The sequence below is a fragment of the Sarcophilus harrisii genome, chromosome 1 (assembly GCF_902635505.1).
Source record: "Sarcophilus harrisii chromosome 1, mSarHar1.11, whole genome shotgun sequence".
Lineage (NCBI taxonomy): Eukaryota > Metazoa > Chordata > Mammalia > Dasyuromorphia > Dasyuridae > Sarcophilus > Sarcophilus harrisii.
Window position 1 is genome coordinate 675,858,521 of NC_045426.1, and position 20,886 is coordinate 675,879,406.

At 41.7% G+C, this 20,886-nt stretch overlaps 1 protein-coding gene across 1 annotated transcript in view; it reads right to left on the reverse strand.

The window, feature by feature from the left end:
• Window positions 1-1,031: 1,031 nt before the first annotated feature.
• Window positions 1,032-20,886, reverse strand: part of MMP17 (matrix metallopeptidase 17) — a 70,535-nt gene continuing 50,680 nt past the window's right edge. Inside the window, exons 11-15 of the mRNA XM_031948390.1 lie at window positions 18,546-18,645; window positions 11,468-11,550; window positions 9,063-9,215; window positions 6,078-6,335; window positions 1,032-5,214 (exon numbers count right to left, since the gene is read on the reverse strand). Coding sequence (XP_031804250.1) covers window positions 4,880-5,214; window positions 6,078-6,335; window positions 9,063-9,215; window positions 11,468-11,550; window positions 18,546-18,645 — 929 coding nt within the window. The 3' untranslated portion in view covers window positions 1,032-4,879. The remainder of the gene's footprint in view (window positions 5,215-6,077; window positions 6,336-9,062; window positions 9,216-11,467; window positions 11,551-18,545; window positions 18,646-20,886) is intronic.

Consider the following 20,886-nt stretch of genomic DNA (forward strand, 5'->3'; position numbering starts at 1 on the left):
CCCCTGGGATATTTTTCTGCCCTAAATAGGTTCTTTTTCCATCCCTGGGTGCTCCACATTCACACTCTCTCCCTGAGGTCCACAGATTTCTCTATTTCCCTAAGCTGCCATGGGCTGGAAACAAAATGACTCATTATGATTTTATTCTTGGCTTTCCAATCAGAATATGGACTGGAACAATTTCTAAATCTTTGTGGAGAACCATAGTAGTGGAGAACAATTGATGCATTAATTACTACTTCCTCTCCTTCCTCCTTTCCCCCTGGACTACTAGTGTAGAATGTCAAAGATGGATTCTTATTCTGGGAGATCACATGGTTGAAAAGAGATCTAGGGGAGAGAGCTGGGTGGGTTTCCTAGGTGATTATTAGAGCCATTCTCCAGGCCACACAGTTGGTCTTGTAAGAAGGGGAAGAAATTGCATCAGCATTTGGGGGCAGGGTCTTATTTCTTTAGGAAGGGGACTTGGACCTTTCCTGCCCCCAAGGGCTGATGGATGGCTGATGCAACCTTGGCCTCCTGCCCAGTCACCCAACGAGAGATTCTAAATTCCAGATTCCATAACCTACTAAAGAACTTGGCTGCCCCAGGATGAGTTGGAATTCTGGGCCTGGGCCACCGAGGGAACCCTTTTATTCTTGGCTCTGTTGCTGAGCCCCGCATTCCCCTACTTAAATTAGCTGTTGAGCCTGGGAAAAGAGGGATGGGATTCGCCCAGCTGCTGTATGCTCCTTCCCCAGAAATTACATGGTATATATTTGCATTGAATTTTCTGTATATATGTTCAGTTTTCCCTCCAAGACAGCAAAAGCTTCTTGAGGGTAAGGACTGTTTTATTTGTTTTTGTATTCCTAGGGCCTGGGACATATTCTGGAGTGGTTCAGTCTTTTCCAGTTGTATCCTCCTCTTTGGGACCTTATTTGGGGTTTTCTTGCCAAAGTTAATAGAGTGGTTTGCCATTTTTTTCTCCAGCTCATTTGACAGAGAAGGAAACTGAGGCAAACTGGATTAAGTTGCCCAGGGTCACACAGCTAGTAAATATCTGAAGCTGGATTTGAAATCAAGTCCTCCTGACTGCAGAACGGGTTCCCTAAGCCAATTCTACCAAAGCCCTCCCAAAGGGAGGGAATAAGTAACTGGTAAACTCCTTCTATCTGCTGGTCATCTCCAGATCTCAACTCCTGAAAGTCTCCAAGATACTTGCCTTGGGATTTGCTGACTTCTGGACCTCAGATTTAGAATCTACTCATTATCCTTGGCCTGCTGCTTCTGTAACTCCCCAGCCTAATCAGGGTTATATTATTATTATTTGGGGGATTGATTGGGGGTGTTAATCTGGCTCTCCTGTCACTCCCTTATGTCATTTAGGACAAATGAGTTCCTCTGGGGGAGGGGAACTGTTAAAACTACAATTTCCTTCCCTACCCACTGAAGGTATAGGGCTGGATGACTTTCCTTTTCAGTTATAAATTATGATTTTACAACCCAACTTTAGCTCCCTGACCCACCCCTGACCTGGCAACCCTTTTCCTGAGTCCTGACCTCAAGTGCCTTCATCATACACTATAGCCCTCTGGGGCCAGCAGGATAGGAAATTGCATCAGGGTCAGTGGGAGGGAGGGACTTGCTATGCTAGGGTGCGGACCTGGGTCTTTCCTGCTCTAGGCCTTGCTAGCTGATGCAACTTTGGCTGCTACTTTCTATAAGCCCTAGAGATTGTCCTTGTTTTGATAGGAGAGAAGGGTTTCTTACCTTCCAAGATATCTGCCTTCTAACATCTTCATTTCCATCCCACTGGTATTTCTTAGTGTCCAAGATGTATGGCCAGCTCTCCACTAAAGAGACTTCTCAGGTCACATTGTTGGAAGGTGTTATTAGTATCATTAAGCAGGTATTTGTACTTATATTCCCAATAACTTTGCACACCCTTAATAAAGGCTTGCTGATTGATTCTTCTCAAAGGCTATTTGAGGGAGGACAAGACCTGGTAGGTCCTGCTAGTGGAGAAATGGACTGACTATGTGTGTTTGTCATCCAAGGCCCATCCTGCCTAAGTTCAGAAGCAGGAGAGATGAAGCAGGAAGGGTCCTGGGGGCCATCTAATCTCACTTCTGAATTTTATATGAGGTAACAGGCCAAGAAAGGTGAAGTTACTTGTGCAAGCTCACTTGGGATTTGGTTAGAATTAGAATTCATTTTCAGAGTAATATCACAGTTTGGCTCCAGGATGAGGGACTTTTTAGTCCCAGAAAGTCTTGGAGACCATCTATCAAGGAAGAGAGCATAGGAGTAGATTTAGAGCTATCTTAGAAGGCCTTTTAAGTTCAAAAACTAAGGCCAAAGTCGGGCCTTATGATTCTGAATCAAGCTTTCTCAGGGCATCCCATGGTCTTTGTGGGTGGAATGAACATCCACACCAAATAAATCCCAGAGCCAGGAGCCTGTCTGGGGCTAATGATCAGATTGGAGTCTGGGGTGGGTCACTTTGTCCCTATAGGTAGTAGTGAAGGAGGGGAGGGGATTTGAGATTCTGGTAGACTCAGGGCTGGGGATCAGGGAAGGCCCCTCATTCCCTGGCTCCTCTGGTCTTGGAGTCTGAGGCTAGACCAGTGAAGAGTATGGTTTTTCCATCAGAGAATCTGGGTTCACAACCCACCTCATTTACTACCGGGTGCCTTAGGCAAATCTCCATCCTCTGGGTCTTTTCCTCTGTAAAATGAGGGGGGTGGGACTACATTGTCTCTAGGGTTCCTTCCAGGTCTGGATTTATAACCCAATAACCCTCCTATAATCCTGGCCAACCCAAGGGCTTGGGGGCCAAGACCCTTGCAGGAAACTACAGGAAATCACGTCGCAGTCCTGAAATTGATATCCCAATACGCTGCGCTTTCAATTTCCAGCCTGGTCCCAGCTGCTGACTCTGCTGCCCCCCGGTGGCGAAACCCACAAATCTTGACTGCATTTCGCCCTGCTCTGGTCAGACCAGGGGACCACGGGGTTTCCTCCAGCAAGGCGTTTCATTGCCCCAGCTCGGTCAGACAGGGACAGGCTAAGGGCCATCTTGGAGCATGGGAGACAACCGGATCTCTGCCCCTGACCGCCTTATCCTGGCACGGGCGAAATAGCTCTGGGCTGAGTCAGTGGACAGGGACTCTCCACCTAGCTCTGAAATTGTGACTTTAGCTGCTATTTATTCCCTCTAGCTCTCAGCTCCCCCCCTTTTTTTTTTTTTGTAAAATCAGAGGAGGTATCGGTTCTCAAACTTTTCGGCCTCAAAAGTTATGCTTTATATTCTTAAAAATGATTGAAGATCTGCTATCCCAGAGCGTCTGTTTATGTGGGCTGTGTCTGACCAATATTCATTGTATTAGAAATTAAAACTTCAATATTTATTGTAAAAATAGTTTTGACCTTGCAGACCCTCCAAAAAGGCATCACACTTTGAGGACCAGTGATGGACAGAGATGGAAAGGACCTTAGAAATCATCTTGTACAACTCCTTCATTTTACAGATGAGGGAACCTCTGAGGCCCAGGGAGAAGTGGTCTGTCCGCATGAACATACTTAGTAAGTGTTTGATGCTCCCTAGAATCCACTCCCACCCTCCAGCTGGAGATGGGACTTGTCTCAAGGTTACAAACTTCTCGGTGAGGGGCATCTGGGCAGTAGCTATAGCCCTGGACTTGGAGCCAGGATAGACCTGAGTTTAGAAACATAGACACACTCAGGCTGACAAATCAAGAAGCAGGATGAGTCTACACAGCAAGAAACTCAAAGACCAGAGCTGTATACAAAGCAGGAAGAGATTGTGTTTGATTCAAATACCACACAGAGACAACGAGGCAATCCCTAGATGTCTACCTTCTGAAGATCTCCAAGCTAGTTCACTCCTCACCTGCCTTTTGGGAAGTTTCTGTTGAACTGACTGCAGGGGATATTGTGTCCTGGCTTCCCAGGAAAATGGGCCTCAGAACTAGACCAGCAGTGGCCAAACAACTGCTCACTTCCTGCGGGCCTGAGCTATTCTTTGATGAGTCTCTTAACTCATATTCTATCCCCTGGAGCCCATGCCTCTGGGGTGGGGAAATATCAGGAAGAGGACTGTTTCAGAACCGAGGGGAGTCCTGACTGTAAAGACTTAGATGTTTCCAAATAAAAGACAGATAGCAAGCTGCGTTTGTACCCTGTTCTCCCATCTGAACTGTGAGGTCAAAATGGCCACTGAGGGAGATGGGATGGGCTTACTGATGCTTCTTGACACTCAGCTGAGCATGGGAAGCCTCTTTGAGGGGAAAATAGAGCAGGATGGTCTTGGGATCCCCCTGCTCTGTGAGCCCTTTCCCTGGGGGAAGGGAAAATAGTGGTCAGAGATGATCACTTCCCAGGAAGGGGCCCAGACAGCTGGGCCTTTGCTTCAAACATAGGGTAACAGGATTGGTTTTCCTTGTGGAGGCATTTTTCTGGCTTGGAAGAATGATGTAGGAGCCTCACCCTGTGCCCTTCTGTGTCCAATAGCCTTGAAAATTTACTGACTGACTGGCCAGAGTCTGACCAGCCCCTCCAGGAGGATGGAAGACTGGGTATTCCTTGCTGCTTCCCATCTTCCCCACTCCCACCTGTTCCAGGGGCCTCCAGTTTCTGAGAGGCCAGGATGGAAGAGCTTTGGGCCATGGGCTGATATAGAAGCCTCATCCTTATCTTCAAGGCTGAATTAAAAGAAAAGAATTGATTGCAACTCCAAACTGTGCCATTTTCTCCTGGAGAATATCTCACCAGCCCTGGGTGGGGGGACCCCTGCCCTTGGTGTTGTCTGTGAGTGGTCCCTGGTGGAGGGGGGGCAACCCCTGCTCTTCCCTCTCCCAGCCCAGCACCAGTGCTATCAAAGCGCCGCGGCCATCAGGGTTGCTGTCCAGATGCCGGCCAGCGCCAGCTGGGCCAAGAGCAGCTTGGAAATGTGCCCCAAAGAGGAAGCGTCGGACGTGCAGGAGCAGACCTCGTAACCACTGTCCGAGCGGCTCTCGTCATGCTGGCCGGGCCTCGAGCGGGCCCCAGTCCTGGCTCCCTCGGCTCTGACTTCATTTTCAGGACCGTCAGCCTGCAAATCGCTGCACACCAACCAGTCTTTGGCAGTGGACTGTGGGTAGCCAGGGGCAGCCTCCAGCTCACTGTCCAGTACTTTCCAATAGTCTTTGCCCCTGAAGAAATACGAGGCTCCTGGGGACAGAGACAAGAGACATCCATACATGGGGGGAGGGTGTTGGGGCTGAGATCAAACCTTGCTCCCATTATTCCCGCCCTTCCAGGCCCCAGCTTGTTCCCCTTCTGAGGTCTGGCCCAGGGGGCCCACCCTGCAGGAGGGTAGACTTAAGAGTAGACATTAGAGAGGGCTGTTTGGGACTGTTTGGTGCAGGGCAGGAGCTCTGGAGTCAAATCTGCCCTCAGATACTTAACATTAGCTGAGTGAGCCTGGGCCAGTCACTTAACCCCAATTGCCTCCCTCCCCCCCCCAATTCAAGAACCCTCCCCCCAAAAAGATGACCCCCCCCCCCCAAACGACTGTTTAATGGGACAGATTTTTTTATCTAAAGGCTGAGAGATTAGGAGTCTCCTCAGTGTATAGATCTTTGTATGCATGTATGTATAGGGCTTTGTATATATGTATAAATTGTCTTTCTCAGGTTACTTTGTATCTACTTTGTATATCTTTTGTATATATCTCCTAAGATTGTATACATTGTTTCCTTCATTAGAATATCAGCTCCTTGAGGACAGAGATTGAGACACTTTTGTGTTTGGGATTAAGTATGTTGTTGCTGATCATGAGGATTAGTGTTTTGTTTTTTTTTTAAGGTTCTCCAGCTTCTAGTTCTAAGTGATCAGAGCCGCTCAACAGGGCCGTGCTGAGGTTAATGTGGCCACAGTCTAACGATAGACATAAGATTTGGGGTTGTGGACTTGGGCTCTTGTGTTCTGAGTTCTGTGGACAAGTCCCGGAAACCTTTGAGAAGCTTCCTGTAGAAAAAAAAAATTAAAAAAGGGATAAAAAAGAAGCTTCCTGCGTCTGGCAGGGGACTCACCATCAGACCAGCGCATGGCATCGTCCAGGATGCTGGGGATCCCCCTCCACAGAGGGCTCTCTGCGGGATACCCAGGGTCCATCCTCCGAGCGTGGTCATCATAGCGCCAGTACAGATGGTCCTTAAAGAAATAAGTCTTGTCATTGTGGGCCCAGGAGAAGGCAGCATCGATGCCACCTGGCGGGAGGCTGAAGTCGGAGACAGGCCGAGGGTATCCTTCCTCAACGTTATTGTCTTTAAAGACCCAGTATCTGTCTCCTGGGGGGAGAGGAAACAGGCATGGAGCAAGAAAATGGCAGCTGTATAGCGGTGGGAGTTGGGGAAGGTAGGGATAAGGTAGACAAATCTGGCTCAGGGGGTGTCCTAGAATAGCACTGCGGTATGGATGGATGGAGTGCACCAAATAAGGCCCATTTCCAACCCCTTGAGCTCTAAACCCGTGGGGTCCAGTAGAAAGAACACTGGACTGGAATCACATCCCCAGTCTTTCCCAGCAAACTTTTATGATCTTGGGCTAATCAACTGCTTTTTCTGGCTCCTCAGTTTTCTCACTTGTAAATAAGAAAGCTGGTTAACATTAGGGGTGTCAAACATATCCATTCCAGCTGCAACAGTCCTGAGTTCAGCCCCAATCAAATTAAAATATAATTGGGAAATATTTAATAAAATAAATAAAAAACAAAATATTTAACAAAATAAATAAAAATAACAATACATAAAAATAAAAAAAAAATAGAATTATTTTAAAACTAAGCCTAAGCAGGAATTCTTCTATATGGGTCAGGGCCCCCTATTTCTATTTAAATTTGTCACCAGATATAGATGATATTGCCTAGGTCTTTTCTAGCCTGACAGAAGAATCTATGATCTTTCCTTTTATAGCCAGGGAGAACTTCTAGAATGATTGTCCTTGCCTCTATTCTTCTGCTCTCTTACTCATTTCTCAGCCCTCTTGTATTTAGGCCTCCAACTTTTTCAATTGAAAGTCTCTTTCTGAGGTTGCTAGTGACCTCCAAATGGCCACATCCAATGGCCTTTCCCTGCTCGAATTCATCTTCCATTCAGATGCCAAGTTAATAATCCTAACGCACACATCTGACATCACTCCCCTTCTCAAGATACTCTAGTAACTCCCTTTTGCCTTCAGTATACAAAATTCTCTGCTAGACATTTAAAGCTCTTTACTGTCTATCTCTGACCTACCTTTCCAGGCTTGTTTTACATCTCTCTCTTTCCATTAGGTGATAAAGTGAGTAAAATACTGAGCCTGGAGCAGCAATACCCTGAGTTCAAATCCAGCTGTGGGCCAGTCACTTAACCTTTGGCTAGCTCAGTTTCCTCATCTGTAAAATGGGGATGTTGATATCTGATTGTTTCAGTCATGCCTGATTCTTTGTAATCACATTTCAGGGTTTTCTTGGCAAAGATACTAGAATGGTTTGCCATTTCCTTCTCCAGATCATTTTACAGAAGAAGAAGAAGAAACTGAGGTAAAGAGTCTAAAGTGACCAACCTAGGCCATATAGCTAGCTAGTAAGTGTCTGAGGCAAGATTTGAATTTTTGAAGATGAATCTTCCTGTGTCTAGTATTCCATGACTATGGCACCATCTACCTACCTACCAGGGTGCTCGTGAAGTACGGCATGGTGCCTGGAATATAGTAGATACTTAACAGATCCTTCTTTCTATTCTTGCTCCTGCACACACACAAACACACACATAGTAGTTCCAATCCAATTGGCCTCTTGTGTATGATACTCCCCCACCTCTTTGCCTTTGCAAAGGTGATCCTCCCAGTCTGAAACAATCTTCTTCCATCCTTTTGCTGCTTAGAATCATCAGTTTCTTTAAAATTCAGCTCAAATACACAATGCCTTTCTTGACCCTTCAGATACTAGTGGTTGCTTTCCCCAAATAATTTTGTATTTATTTTGTGTTTCCTTATATGAACCCATATTGTTTTCCCTGATAGAATATAAGTTTCTTGAGGGCAGAGAATGTGCTGTTTTTGTCTCCGTAGCTTCATTTATCATAGACCTTGAAGTATAGAAAATGCTTAATAAAGTTTTATTGAATGAATGCAGAGTAAGAATAAATTGGGACCTTCTCATTTCTCTTAATACTTTCTCAGTGATTGAATCAGCTCCCATGGGTTCAATTATCATCTTTATTAAGGTGATTCACAAATCTATATGTCAGCCTTGCAATTGTGAGAAATGGATGGACATTTGGTTTCCATAGTTCAAAGATTAAATTGGAGAAATGAAACAAATTAGAAAATGAAATCTACAAAGATATCAAGGAATAATCAGGGGTGGAAGTTTTTAGATTTGAACAGGAGTTCTCTGGACTTTGCCTCCATAAGAATGCAAGCTCGTTGGGGGCAGGCACTGGTTAATAACTTAATCTCTTAGTTTTAGTTTCTTAATTTAACCTCAGTTTCCTTAGCTTTAAAATGGGGATAATAACTGTATCTCATTTTGAGGATCAAATGAAAAAGTATTTGCTAAGTGTTTTGCATAGTGCCTGACACATAGTAGGCACTTAATATACGCTTGCTTCTATAACTTCTCAGCTCAGCTTTTTTTATGTCAAATCACACTGCTTCTTGAGTGTGATGTCCACTAAAATCCCCAAATCTTTTTCAGATGAACTATGTGTAGCCATACCTTTTCCATCTTGTGCCCAGGAAGCTGGTTATTATTATTATCTTTTGAACTCCAATTTCTGTTTAAAGGAATTATACAAGGTTGCACAGCCCATATATGTCAGGTTTTCCAAAACTCTGAGGATAGTTTTTTCCCTCTATGCTGTGCTGTCTCTATTCATTCTCATTTATTAAAGCAGGTCCTCTAAAGATTCTACAAGGCAACACTTTGTTAATCCAGTTCTAGGGTACCTGAAAATAACTAAACAGTTTCTTTACAAATGTAAATTTCAAATCTGTCCTAGATCTTTCACTAAGTCAAGGTGGGAACCTCTCACCTTTAAAGAAGACAATTTTATGGTCGCTGGTCCTCTCATAGACAGCATCCACACTATCCAGGTGGAGTGGGAGACCCCTCCAGAAGCGATGGATCTGGGCAGGCTGTAGGGAGACCAGATGCCTGTCCCGGGTCAGCCTCCAGAAATACTTGCCTGGGAAAGGAGAAAGGGCATGGGTGTGGGTGAGCACAGCTCACCAAAGCTCTTCCCCTCCCTTTATCCTCCCACTCATTAATACTCAGATAAATATAAAAATTCATAACTAGAAGAGACTTTGAGAACCTCTAATGTAAACCCTTGCAGCAGTTGCTGGTAGAAAGTGGTATTGGAGACAGGAAGACTCATCTTCCTGAGATCAAATCCAGCTTCAGACATTTACTAGCTGGGTGACTGGACAATCTTGTCTGCCTCAGTTTCCTAATCTGTAAAATGAACTGGAGAAGGAAATGACAAACCCCTCCCTTATCTTTGCTAAGGAAACCCCAAATAGGGTCATAAAGAATAGAATGTGACTTGAATGACAACAACAGGGACCTTGTTAAGTATTAGAGGTATAAAGAAAGGGAAAAAAAAAAACCCAAAACAGTTTTCTCTCTTAAAGAGCTCATAGTCTAATGGGAGAGACAACAAGCAAACAACTTGTATAAAAGTTAGCTAGGTGGTGCCCTAGTGCACACAGCACCAAGCCTGGAGTCAGGAAGACTCTCTAGTTCAAATGTGCCATCAGACACTAGTGTGTGATCCTGGGCAAGTAACTTACTCCATTTGCCTCAGTTTCCTCATCTGTGAAATGAGTTGGAGAAGAAAATGGCAAACTTCTCCAGTATCTCTGCCAAGAAAACCCTGAATTAAGTTAATGACTTAAATGACTCAATAACAAGGATAATTTGGAGATAAATGAGTGTGCTTGAAGGAATATCAATATATATGTTCAAGCTCTCTAGTATGAGGACAGGAGCTGGGGAAGAGAATAAGAGAATGGATGAGCTCATGAGGAATATAGGGGAGGGTCTTGGAAGCTGAAATTTCCCATCAGATCATATAACACCTTGCTCTCTGAGACTCAGGTTCTTGGTCTACAAAGCAAGGGTGGGTGGAGCAGATGACTTGCCTTCTAGCATTCTCACTGGTCATCCCTTCATCCTGAACCACTCTCCATCCTCGTTCCCATCCCTGGGCTTCCTTCAGGGCCCAGCTAAAAATCCTGTCTTCTTCAGGAAGCTTTTCCTGGTCGTCCCTAATTCAAGCATCTTCCTTCTGTGGATAACCTCCAATTTATCCTACATATATCTTGTTTGTGCATAACTCTTTGCTGGTTGTCTCTCACATTGGACTGTGCTCTTTTCTAGAGCAGAGACTCTCCTTGCTTCCCCAGTACTTATCACAGTGACTGCTGAACAGTAGACACTTAATAAATGTTGTTGACTTGACTGTTATTATCTTGGTCTTACAGAAAAGGAAACTGAGTCACGGTGAGGTTAGATCACTTGTCCAGTCATACAACTAGTAAACATGTAAGACAGAATTCAAACCAAGTCTTCCCAACTCTCAATCTCTCCACCATGACAGACTGCTTAGAAAAGGAGGAAGGTACTAGGTGGCCAGTCAAAATCAATCCTAAGTATATTAGGAGTACAGAAACATCAAGCAGTCAACTAGCACTTTTTGATTACTATTATAGGCTAAGGACTGTGCTAAATGTTGGTGATTAAAGTGACAGTCAGCCAAGGACAGGAAGACAGGATTTCCTGGTCATGGAGAATGAACACACCTACATGCATATATGGACGCGGTAATACATACATCCTTAAAATCTATTCTCATAAGTACACATATTCATCATCCACCACATAATAATAATAATAATAATAATAATAATAATAATAATAAATGCATATGGTATTTCAAGATTTGGAAAGCATTTTATAGATATATATATATATATATATATATATATATATATATATAGATTCGGTTGATCTAACAATCCTGTGTGATAGGTACCATTACTCTCATTTTTTAGATGGGGAAACTGAGGTTGAAAGAATGGAAGTGACTCGACTATGGATATATAGTTAAAAAGTGAGGTAGGATTATAACTCAGATCTTCCTGGCTCCGAGTTCCATTTGTTATCCATTATGATACTTAGTTGCCCACAGATACCGATGAATCACCACAAAAGAGTCTCCATTTGCATGCATGATGTCTCACTGTTCATCTTCATTAATTCAGCCTCCCTATCTTCCTCCAAAACCTTCTCCCAAAGATTCACTCCCCTCTTCACTCCTCTGTCTCCAGCCCCATTCTGGGCTTTGATGGAGAAAAGGACAGGTGTCAACTCCTGATCTCCCTGGTCCTCAGTTTCCCCATCTTTCAAATTGATGCCCACTCTCTCTGCTGCTACCTTTGAAGAAGAAGGCCTCCCCTCGGATCTGGGCCACAGCATCAAAGTTAGCATTGCACCGATGGGGTACGTCCTTCCTTAGCCTGTGGAGAGATCCCAGTCCTTGTTTGGTCAGGTGAGGTCTTTCTTTGAGATACCAGCCCCCTTCCACTCTGGATAATTCAAAATACCACCAAACCTTGATAATTCAAAGGATGATTAGGAATAATTTAGTTCAAACCTGATTAAAAAGTAATCACAATTCAAAACTGTGAGTGATTTAAAAAACAACAGGGGACAATTCAAAATGGCAAGGAACCCAACAGTAATTTTTCCCAAACTCTGGGTTCCAGGATATGAATTTTCAGAAAGATTGACTAACCTTTTAAAATACTTTTTTGCTCAGTCAATTACTAACATGAAATTGTCTTTTCTTAGCCTATATTCATTGATTTTTTAAAGAAAAAAAATAACAACTATGGAGATATACTTAGCACAGGGTCTGGCACATGTGGGCACTTAGTACCCACATTAAATGGAAGAAGTGCTGAAAGAGTGATTAAGGGCAAATGTCTAATTTTTTTTTTTTAAGGAGAAAGTTGGAATGGGAATGGGGCCTACAACGTATAGAACCATGGAATGGATTTTGATTTTGGTAAAAGTCTTGCACATTTATATTATTAAAGCGGTGGTTACTGAACTTCTAGAAAAGGAATAAACAATCACAAAAATTCAGATTAGCCTTGCTTTTTCAGGTACTGGCTATATTAGACTAACCTTATTTCCTGTCTGTACAGAGTTGTTGAACTGGTAGATCAGGGGAATGCTTAGTTTTAGCTAAGTATTTGACAAAAGATCTCTATTCTTGTTAATTAATGATATTAATTAATGATAGAATGCCAGTTTGGGAATAGGTCTCCAGTGGAGGACCTCAGGGATCTATGCTGGGGCCTGTGCTATTTAATAGTTTTATTAAAATATATTGTCTGCTCCTTACATTTGCAGATGACATAAAGTTGAGAAGTATGGATGAAATGTTGGATGTCAAAGATAAGATTCAAAAAAGATTCTGACTGCCTTTAAAATTTGGCTGAATCTTTTAAGACAAAATTTCATATCTATCTATCTATCTGTCTATCTATCTATCTATCTATCTATCTGGGTGCTTGGTTTCAAAAAGTCAACTTCACAGGGATAATTAAGTTCAGTTGAAGAACAATGACGTTAGAGTTAAAGAACCTCGGCTTAAGATACCTAAGTAAGGCAATAGATAAAGTATTGGGTCTGGAATCAGGGAGGACTGAGTTCAAATCCTGTTTCAGAGAATTACTAGCTTAGGATCCTAGACGAGTCATTTAAACATTGCTTGCCATAGTTTCCCTAACTGTAAAATAGGGATAATGACAGCACCTAGTTCCAGAGTTGTGAGAATCAAATGAGGTTATTTTTGTAAAGTGCTTGGTGTAGTGCCTGGTCCTCAGTTTAATAAATGCTTTTCTTTCTTTCTTTCTTTCTTTCTTTCTTTCTTTCTTCCTTCCTTCCTTCCTTCCTTCCTTCCTTCCTTCCTTCCTTCCTTCCTTCCTTCCTTCCTTCCTTCCTTCCTTCCTTCCTTCTTCCTTTCCTTTCTCCCTCCTTCCCTCCCTCCTTCTCTCTCTCTCTCTCTCTTTCTTTCTTTTCTCTCTCACTCTTTTTTTTAAAAGTCCTGTCATGCTAGTTATATGACCTTGGGTAAGCACATCCTTAATGGACCTCAATTTCCTCATTGGTAAATAAATTGAACTATATGTCTCTGAACTATGCAAATGATTAAATTATATATCTCTGTGGCTCCTGTCAGCTCTATGATTCTATACAAGATGGAGGAGAAGTGGCTGAGACAGTAGTTTGCGTGAAGAAGATCTGAGAGTTTTAGCTCAAGATAAGTTAATAGTTTGATATGGAAGTCAAAAAAGCCTATGTCATCTTAAATTGCAAAGAGGCATAGAATCCAGGAGAAGGGACTTCTAGTTCTTCTACATTTTGCCTTAGCCAATCCCAGCAGGAATATTATATTCAATCCTGGATGCTGCATTTCTGGAAGGCCATGGAAAGGTGGAGAACATTCAGAAAAGGGCAAAGTAACTAGGATGGCAAAGACTTTGAATCCTTGCTGTATGAGAATCAGTTGAAGGATGTGAGATTGTTTAACTTGGAGAAGAGAAGGCTCATCATACCTTCTTGCAATTGCAATTGCAATACCTAATTACAATGTACAAGTATATGAACTGTTATCCTATGGATTCAGATTTTTAAAAGACATAGACCACCACCTTGAGTCCACAGTGTCTACCAGACACTAATCCTTGTCTCCCTCAGTCCAGTTATCTACGAACATGTCCTAGCTCATTGAATACTTTGGTATCTGCCAATAATAAAGAACTGGGAGGATGCATTTTTCAGTTATTTGAAGAAAAAGTTCCAGATACATAAGGAAAATTTGATGTTCTGAACCCTGAAAGAGAAGGGATCTCATGCTCAGAGCCATTCCGGGGTCCCTGTGCCAGATTTCTCACTACATAATGGTATTTGAGGCAAGTCCATTCATAGGGAGAAATTTGCAAAGAGAAATTCATCCTGAAATTCTCTAATGTCTTCTTTACGGCAAATGCTGGACCTGACATACTTGGTACTTGGTTTTCCATCTGTACTGCTGAGATTGATGGGTAGGATGGAAAGCATGTGGTTTTTGGCTGGTGGACAAAAGGTATCGGTACTATGGAAACCATGTTAGGAGTGTGTGTGTGTGTGTGTGTGTGCGTGTGTGTGTATAGCTGAGGAGAGCAATCCCCCTCTATGCCCTCAAACTCTGTAATCCTGCAATTTCCTTTGAATTTTATTTTCCTTTTTCTTCAATACGTCTGGTCAAACTGCAGAATTAAATAGACAATTAGAAAATAAAAGCATGTATATTTATGAGTGTGCATTTGTATATATTAATGAAGTCAGGAAGACTCATCTTCCTGAGTTCAAATCCAGCTGGCCTCAGACACTTGCTAGTTGTATGATCCTGGGCAAATCATTTAACCCTATCTGCCTCAGTTTCTTTATCTATAAAATGAGCTGGAGAAGAAAATGGCAAACTGCTCTAGTATCTTTGTTGAGAAAAGCCCAAATGGGGTCACAAAGAATGAAACACAAGTAGAAAATGACTGAAAAACAACAAAATATGTATAAAATTCATTTTTAAAATCCTTAACTCTAGTGTTTTCCTTCTCAATTATTTACTACTTATCTTGAATGTAGCTTTGTTTGTTTTGTTTGTTTGGGAGCTATTGTCTCCCCCATTTGATTGTAAGTTCCTTGAGGATAGGGACTGTTTTTTGCCTCTCGGAATCCCTGGTGCTTAGTACAGTGCCTGGCATAGAGCAGCTGCTTAATAAATGGTTATTGAGTATATACATCTTATAGGTGGAGTGCTGTGGAGAAGGAATTTGATTATAAGAGATCCTGCTTTCACAGAATCATTCTTGATATCCAGAAGCTGGAAACAAGAGTAAATAGGAGAGAATGAACACAATAGTATGAAATAGCATGGTAAGGGAAGTTGTTCAGTAAGAAAGAGGTATTTTTTTTTCTTTAAAAAAATTTTTTAAGCTGCTGGGGAAAATAGAAAGCCCCAAAATGGGGTTTTGTTGTTATTCAGTTGTGTTCAATTTTTCATGGCCCCATTTGGGGGTTTTCTCGGCAAAGATACAGGAGAATCTTGTCATTTCCTTCTCCAGCTCATTTTACAGATGAGGAAACTGAGGCACAAAATTTAAACGACTTGCTCAGGATCACCCAGCAAGTAAGCATCTAAGGTCACATTTGAACTTAGGTCTTGCTGACTCCAAGCCCAGTGTTCTACCCACTTGGCCACCTAGTTGTCCCCCCAAAAGGATACATGTTAGGCACTTTTATTTGAGTAGATGGGGCAACACTATTGGAAATGATAAAGAAGGTTGAGCTGCTCATTGTGACCTTGCTTTGTTTTCTCTGCCAAGAAGATTGATTTTTGTACTGAAATGTCAAAATTAAAGTGCCAACCAGGAGTCGATATTCAGAATAATTAAGAAGATAGTAAGCAGATCTCTTACAGTCTGTGGGCTGGAAGGTGATACAGTTACACTGGTCAGATACTAAGGCTCTCAGAGTAGTTAATGGCTTAATGTCAATGTGGTCGGAAGTCTCCAGTGGAATGCCCCAAGAATCTGTGCTGTGTCCTGTGCTATAAATATTTAAAAATTTGACCTAGATTCTCATGTGCAAAAATGTCTGTGGCAGCCCTTTCTGTAGTGGCAAGAAACTGGAAACTGAGTGGATGCCCATCAGTAGGTGAATGGCTGAATAAATTATGGGATATGAATATTATGGAATAGTATTGTTCTATAAGAAATGATCAACAGGATGATTTCAGAAAAGTCTGGAAAGACTTACACGAACTGATACTGAATGAAATGAGCTGGAGCAGGAGATCATTGTATATGGCAACAAGATTATACTATCAATTCTGATGGACGTAGCTCTTCAACAGTGAAATGATTCAGGACAGTTCCAATGGTCTTGTGATGAAGAGAGCCAATCTACACTCAGAGAAAGGACTATGGGAACTGATAGTGGATTACAACATAGTGTTTTCACTCTTTTTGTTGTGGTTGCTTGAATTTTATTTTCTTTCTTATTTTTTTCCTTCTTGATCTGATTTTTCTTGTGCAGCAAGGTAATTTTTATAAATATGTATGTCTATATTGGATTTAACATATATATATTTTACCATGTTTAACATAAAAAAATAGACGACCTAGAAAAGGATCTGCTCCTCAAATTTGCAGCTGACATAAAGCTGGAAGGCACAGTCAATGCACTGGATAATAGCATTAGGATACAAAAGGGTCTCGACAGCACTGGGTTAAATCTAATAAAATGAATCCAACTAAAACAAATGGAAAGACTTGTACTTGAATGCAAAAAAAAATCAACCTCACAAGTACAAGTTGGGAGAGGTGTGATTAGACAGGATTTGCTTTTCAAAAGTCTTGGGTTTTTAATCTATCTATCCATCTATTTATTTATTTTAGTGGACTGCAAGCTCAGTGAGTCAGCAATATGATGTGGTGGCCAAAAAGTCACTTTGTTCTTGGGCTCATTAAGGAGAAGCATAGCTTCCAGGAATGAGGAGGTCCCACTGTCCTCTGTACTGGAGAGCACACAGCTGGAATACGGAATTGTGTTCCGTTCCAGGCACTATCGTTTAAGAAGGACACACCGATAAGTGGGAAAGCATCCAAGGGAGTGTAATTAGGATAGTGAAGGGCACTGAATCTATGTCATGTGAAGGAACTGGGATTTTTAAGTAGAGAAAAGGGAATATGCAGGGGGTGTGTAATTGCTGTCTTCAAAGTATCTGGGAGGTTGATGTGCAGAAGGATTTGACTTGTCCTGTTTGGCCCCGGAGAGCAAAAGAAGCAAGGATGAATAGAAGTAGTAAGGAGACCAAGTTAGGCTCAGTGTGAGGAAAGACTTCCTAATGATCAGAACAGACCCAAAGTAGAACAGACTGCCTGTGGCCTGGGGGCGACTTTTCTCTCTTGTGGGAGGTCTTCAAGCAGAGGCTGCTCTGATCCCACGCCTGGAACGCAGTCCCTTCCTTCTCATGTCCGCCTCACAGGTCTCTCTCTTCTTTTAACACTTAGCTCAGTCAGGAAGCCTTCCAATGGCTAACGCCCTCCTCCCAAACTAGTTATTTTATAGTGCCTTCAGGTGTGCAAAGCACTCTACATATATATGCTGTCTCACTGGATCCTCACAACCATCCTGGGAGGCAGGTGCTGCGATTATCCCTCATTTTACAGATGAGGAGACTGAGGCTGAGAGAATCTTGCTCAGGAGCTCACAAAGTTGTGAATATCTAAGGCTGAATCTGAACTTAGATCTTTCTGACTCTAAGTGTGCAATTTTATCTACAGTGTGTTTGTGTCTATAATGTAACAATATGTATATGTGCATGTGTACAACGCATATATATGCACACAATGTCGGTATATGTATAATGTACACACATGTGTATAACACATGCACACATGTATAGTGTATATATGTGTATGTATATATAATGAATACATGTGAATTGGATCATGTAGATGTGTATATGTACATACAAGGTATGCACATGTACACGTGTATAATGCATACATATGTATAATGTAGGTATATGCACATGTGTATAACATATGCACACATGTATAATGTATACACGTGTATGTATATAACATGTATGCATGTGAATGTGATCATGTATTTATGATATGTGTAGGTATATGTACTGTAATACTAGTTATGTATATGTGGATGTGCATAATGTATGCATATGTATACAATGTAGGTACATGCATATGTGTATAAAGTATGTACAAGTGTATAACACATGTACACATGCATAATGGATGCACATGTGTACAATCTGTGTATACATATATGTAGGTATAGGCTATGGATGCATGTACATGTACACAATGTATGTATACACATTTGGGCATATAATGCCACACATGTATGTAATTCATGAACATGTGTATAATGTGTGCACATGTATGTGTATGTATAATGCGTATATGCATATACAGTGTATGTATGTATATGTGTTTGGGTATACTGTGTGTGCACTTATGCACTTTCTCTCTGATATATATGTAATTTTTTTATGTTTGTCTCTCTACACAGGTCAGGCAAGTAGGGATTATCTCACTTTTGTCACTATACGCTTGGCACTTACTTGTTCACTGGTTGACAGTGGGGATTTCTTTCAGTTAATACCTGGACTTGATGTCCAGCTCAGAGAGGATTCTGTGCTTCTGCCTGGGACAGGGGTAGCAGAAGGACCCAGGGGTTGGCTGGAGGTTGGGACTAACCAACATGATGGAAAACCTTCCCTTCCAACACTCCTTAGTGTTGAATCTGCATTCAGATAGGGAGATGGTTAAGGAGATACGGCGGGTCAGAGGGTTTGGTGGGACAGACACAGCCCTCTCTGGTGGGAAACTTTGCCCTCATCCCCCCACTTCATGGTGACTTGGTGGCTTACGGTACTGTGGTGCGGTTGTCTGGGAGCTCTGGGAGAAAGGGGTGATTGTCAGTCTCAGTAGCCTCTGGCTTGGCTGTAGGGGAGACTGACTCCCGGACACCTGTGATGAGAGATAAGGAGAGATGTGAGAAATTTTGCAGTAACTCCCACCTACTCTTCCCACTCCAGTCATCTCCCTTCCCTGGTCTTCCCCAAGCCTTTCTATCCAACTCGGGACAGAAGAGGAGGACCAAAAAAAAAAAAAAAAAGAAAAAAAAAAAAGAAACCCCAGCAACATCAAAAAATGCTGAGTAGGGACAGCGCAATGTACAGGGCTGGGAGCCAGTAAACCACTCACTTATCACTCACTCATTTTAGGAATCTGGACAAGAACTCTAATCCTATTACAAAAATCTCCAGTATCATTTGCTTTGAAAAATTATTATGGTACTTTGAATGGCATAGCAGAATAAACTTCATTCAAAAAAAGCCACTCAAGGCAAGGAAGTGGAAATTGAGAGGATGCCCATCGATTGGGGAATATGATGTAGCAGAATATTATTGTTCCATAAGAAATGATGAGCAAGCTTGTTTTAGAAAAGCTTGGAAAGATTTATAGGAACTGATGCTGAGTGAAACAAGCAAAATCGAACACTGTACACAGTATCAGTAAGATTATGTGATGTTCAGCTGTAATGTTCAGGCTAGCTCTCTGGAGGACCACAGGATCAGTCCGAGTCCTTAGTGGAGGAGTGAAAGAGGCAGGAGAGCCACCAGGAGGATGGTCAAAGATATAATGTCTCATTTCCAGTTCTTCTCAGCCCTTATATATCTTAGTACAATTACATCATTGCATCATACTGAATATATGTGAACTAGAGAACCATCATCAATTCCATTGAGTTAACCCCTTGTTTCATGTATACTTCTCCAGAGTTCCAGCCCTCTACATTCACCTATTAGCCGTAGCTCTTCTCAGCAATTCAGTGATCCAAGCCAGTTCTAATAAACTTCAGATGGAAAATGCCATCTGCGGTCAGAGAGAGAATTCTAGAGACTGAATGTGGATTGAAGCTTACTATTTTTGCCTTTTTTTTCTTTTTTTTCATTTTTTTCTTTCTCATGGTTTGCTCTGATTTTTCTTTCTCAACATGATTCATATGAGAATATGTTAAAGAGGAATGGAAAAAAAATTGAAACTCAAAATCTTACAAAAATGAAAGTTGAAAATCATCTTTACGTGTAATTAAAAAACATATGCTTTAAAAAAAACATATGCTTTTAAAGTAAAATAAAAGTCTTGTCCATGCTTTACCTTGTTATCTCGTCTCAGGCCATTTCTTCCACAACCTGGACTCCTGGCAAATGCCCTTTCCTTCCCCCATCACTCTCACCCCTGTTCTAGAATCATGGTCAAATCAACTCTGCTGCTGCTCCTGAATGAGATATGTCAGTCTATTCCCCTCTGACTCAACTCACTATCTCTGTAATTTCCCAGACCAAAATGTCCCCTCCCTTGGCCACCATCCTCAATGATAAATATGGAAATATGATTAGAAGAATTGTACATGTTTATTCTATATTGTATTATTTGTTGTCTTAGGGCAGGGAGAGAGAAGAAGAAAAAATTGGAACACAAGGTTTTGCAAAGGTGAATGTTGAAAACTCTCTCTGTATATATTTGGAAAAATAAAATATTATTAAAAATAGGATGTAAGCTCATTGAAGGTAGGGACTGTCTTTGCTTTGTAGAACCTTCAGAGCCTAGCATTTGGCACATAGTAGGCTTTCTTGATTTTAACAGTATTTTTTCACCCAATTACACATAAAACAATTTTAAACATTCATTTAAAAATTGAGTTCCAAATCCCCCCTACTCTTCCTCATCTCACAACTCATTTCCTAAGATAGTAAGAAATTTTATATTGTTACATTTGTGCAATCCTGTATTGCGCATATTTCCATATTAGTCATGTTGTGAAAAAAAGCAGCAGACTAAAAAGGAAAAAAAAAACCATGAAAATAATTAAGAAAGTGAAAAATAGCATGTTTCAAATCTGCATTCAGATTCCATCAATTCTTTCTCTGGAAGCAGATAGTATTGTTCATCATTAGTCTTTTGGAATTGTCTTAGATCATTGTATTTCTAAGAAGAGCTAAATCCTTGTACAAAGTTGCTATTACTGTGTACAATGTATTAGTTCTTCTTACTTCACTTTGCATCAGTTCACATAGGTCTTTCCAGGTTTTTCACACACTAGCCTCTAAATAAATATTTTCCCCTCTCATTTATTCTGAATTGTCTTGGATTCCTTAAAGCTCTGCAAAGTCTTACCCCAGTTCAGAAGCTCAAAGCGGATTT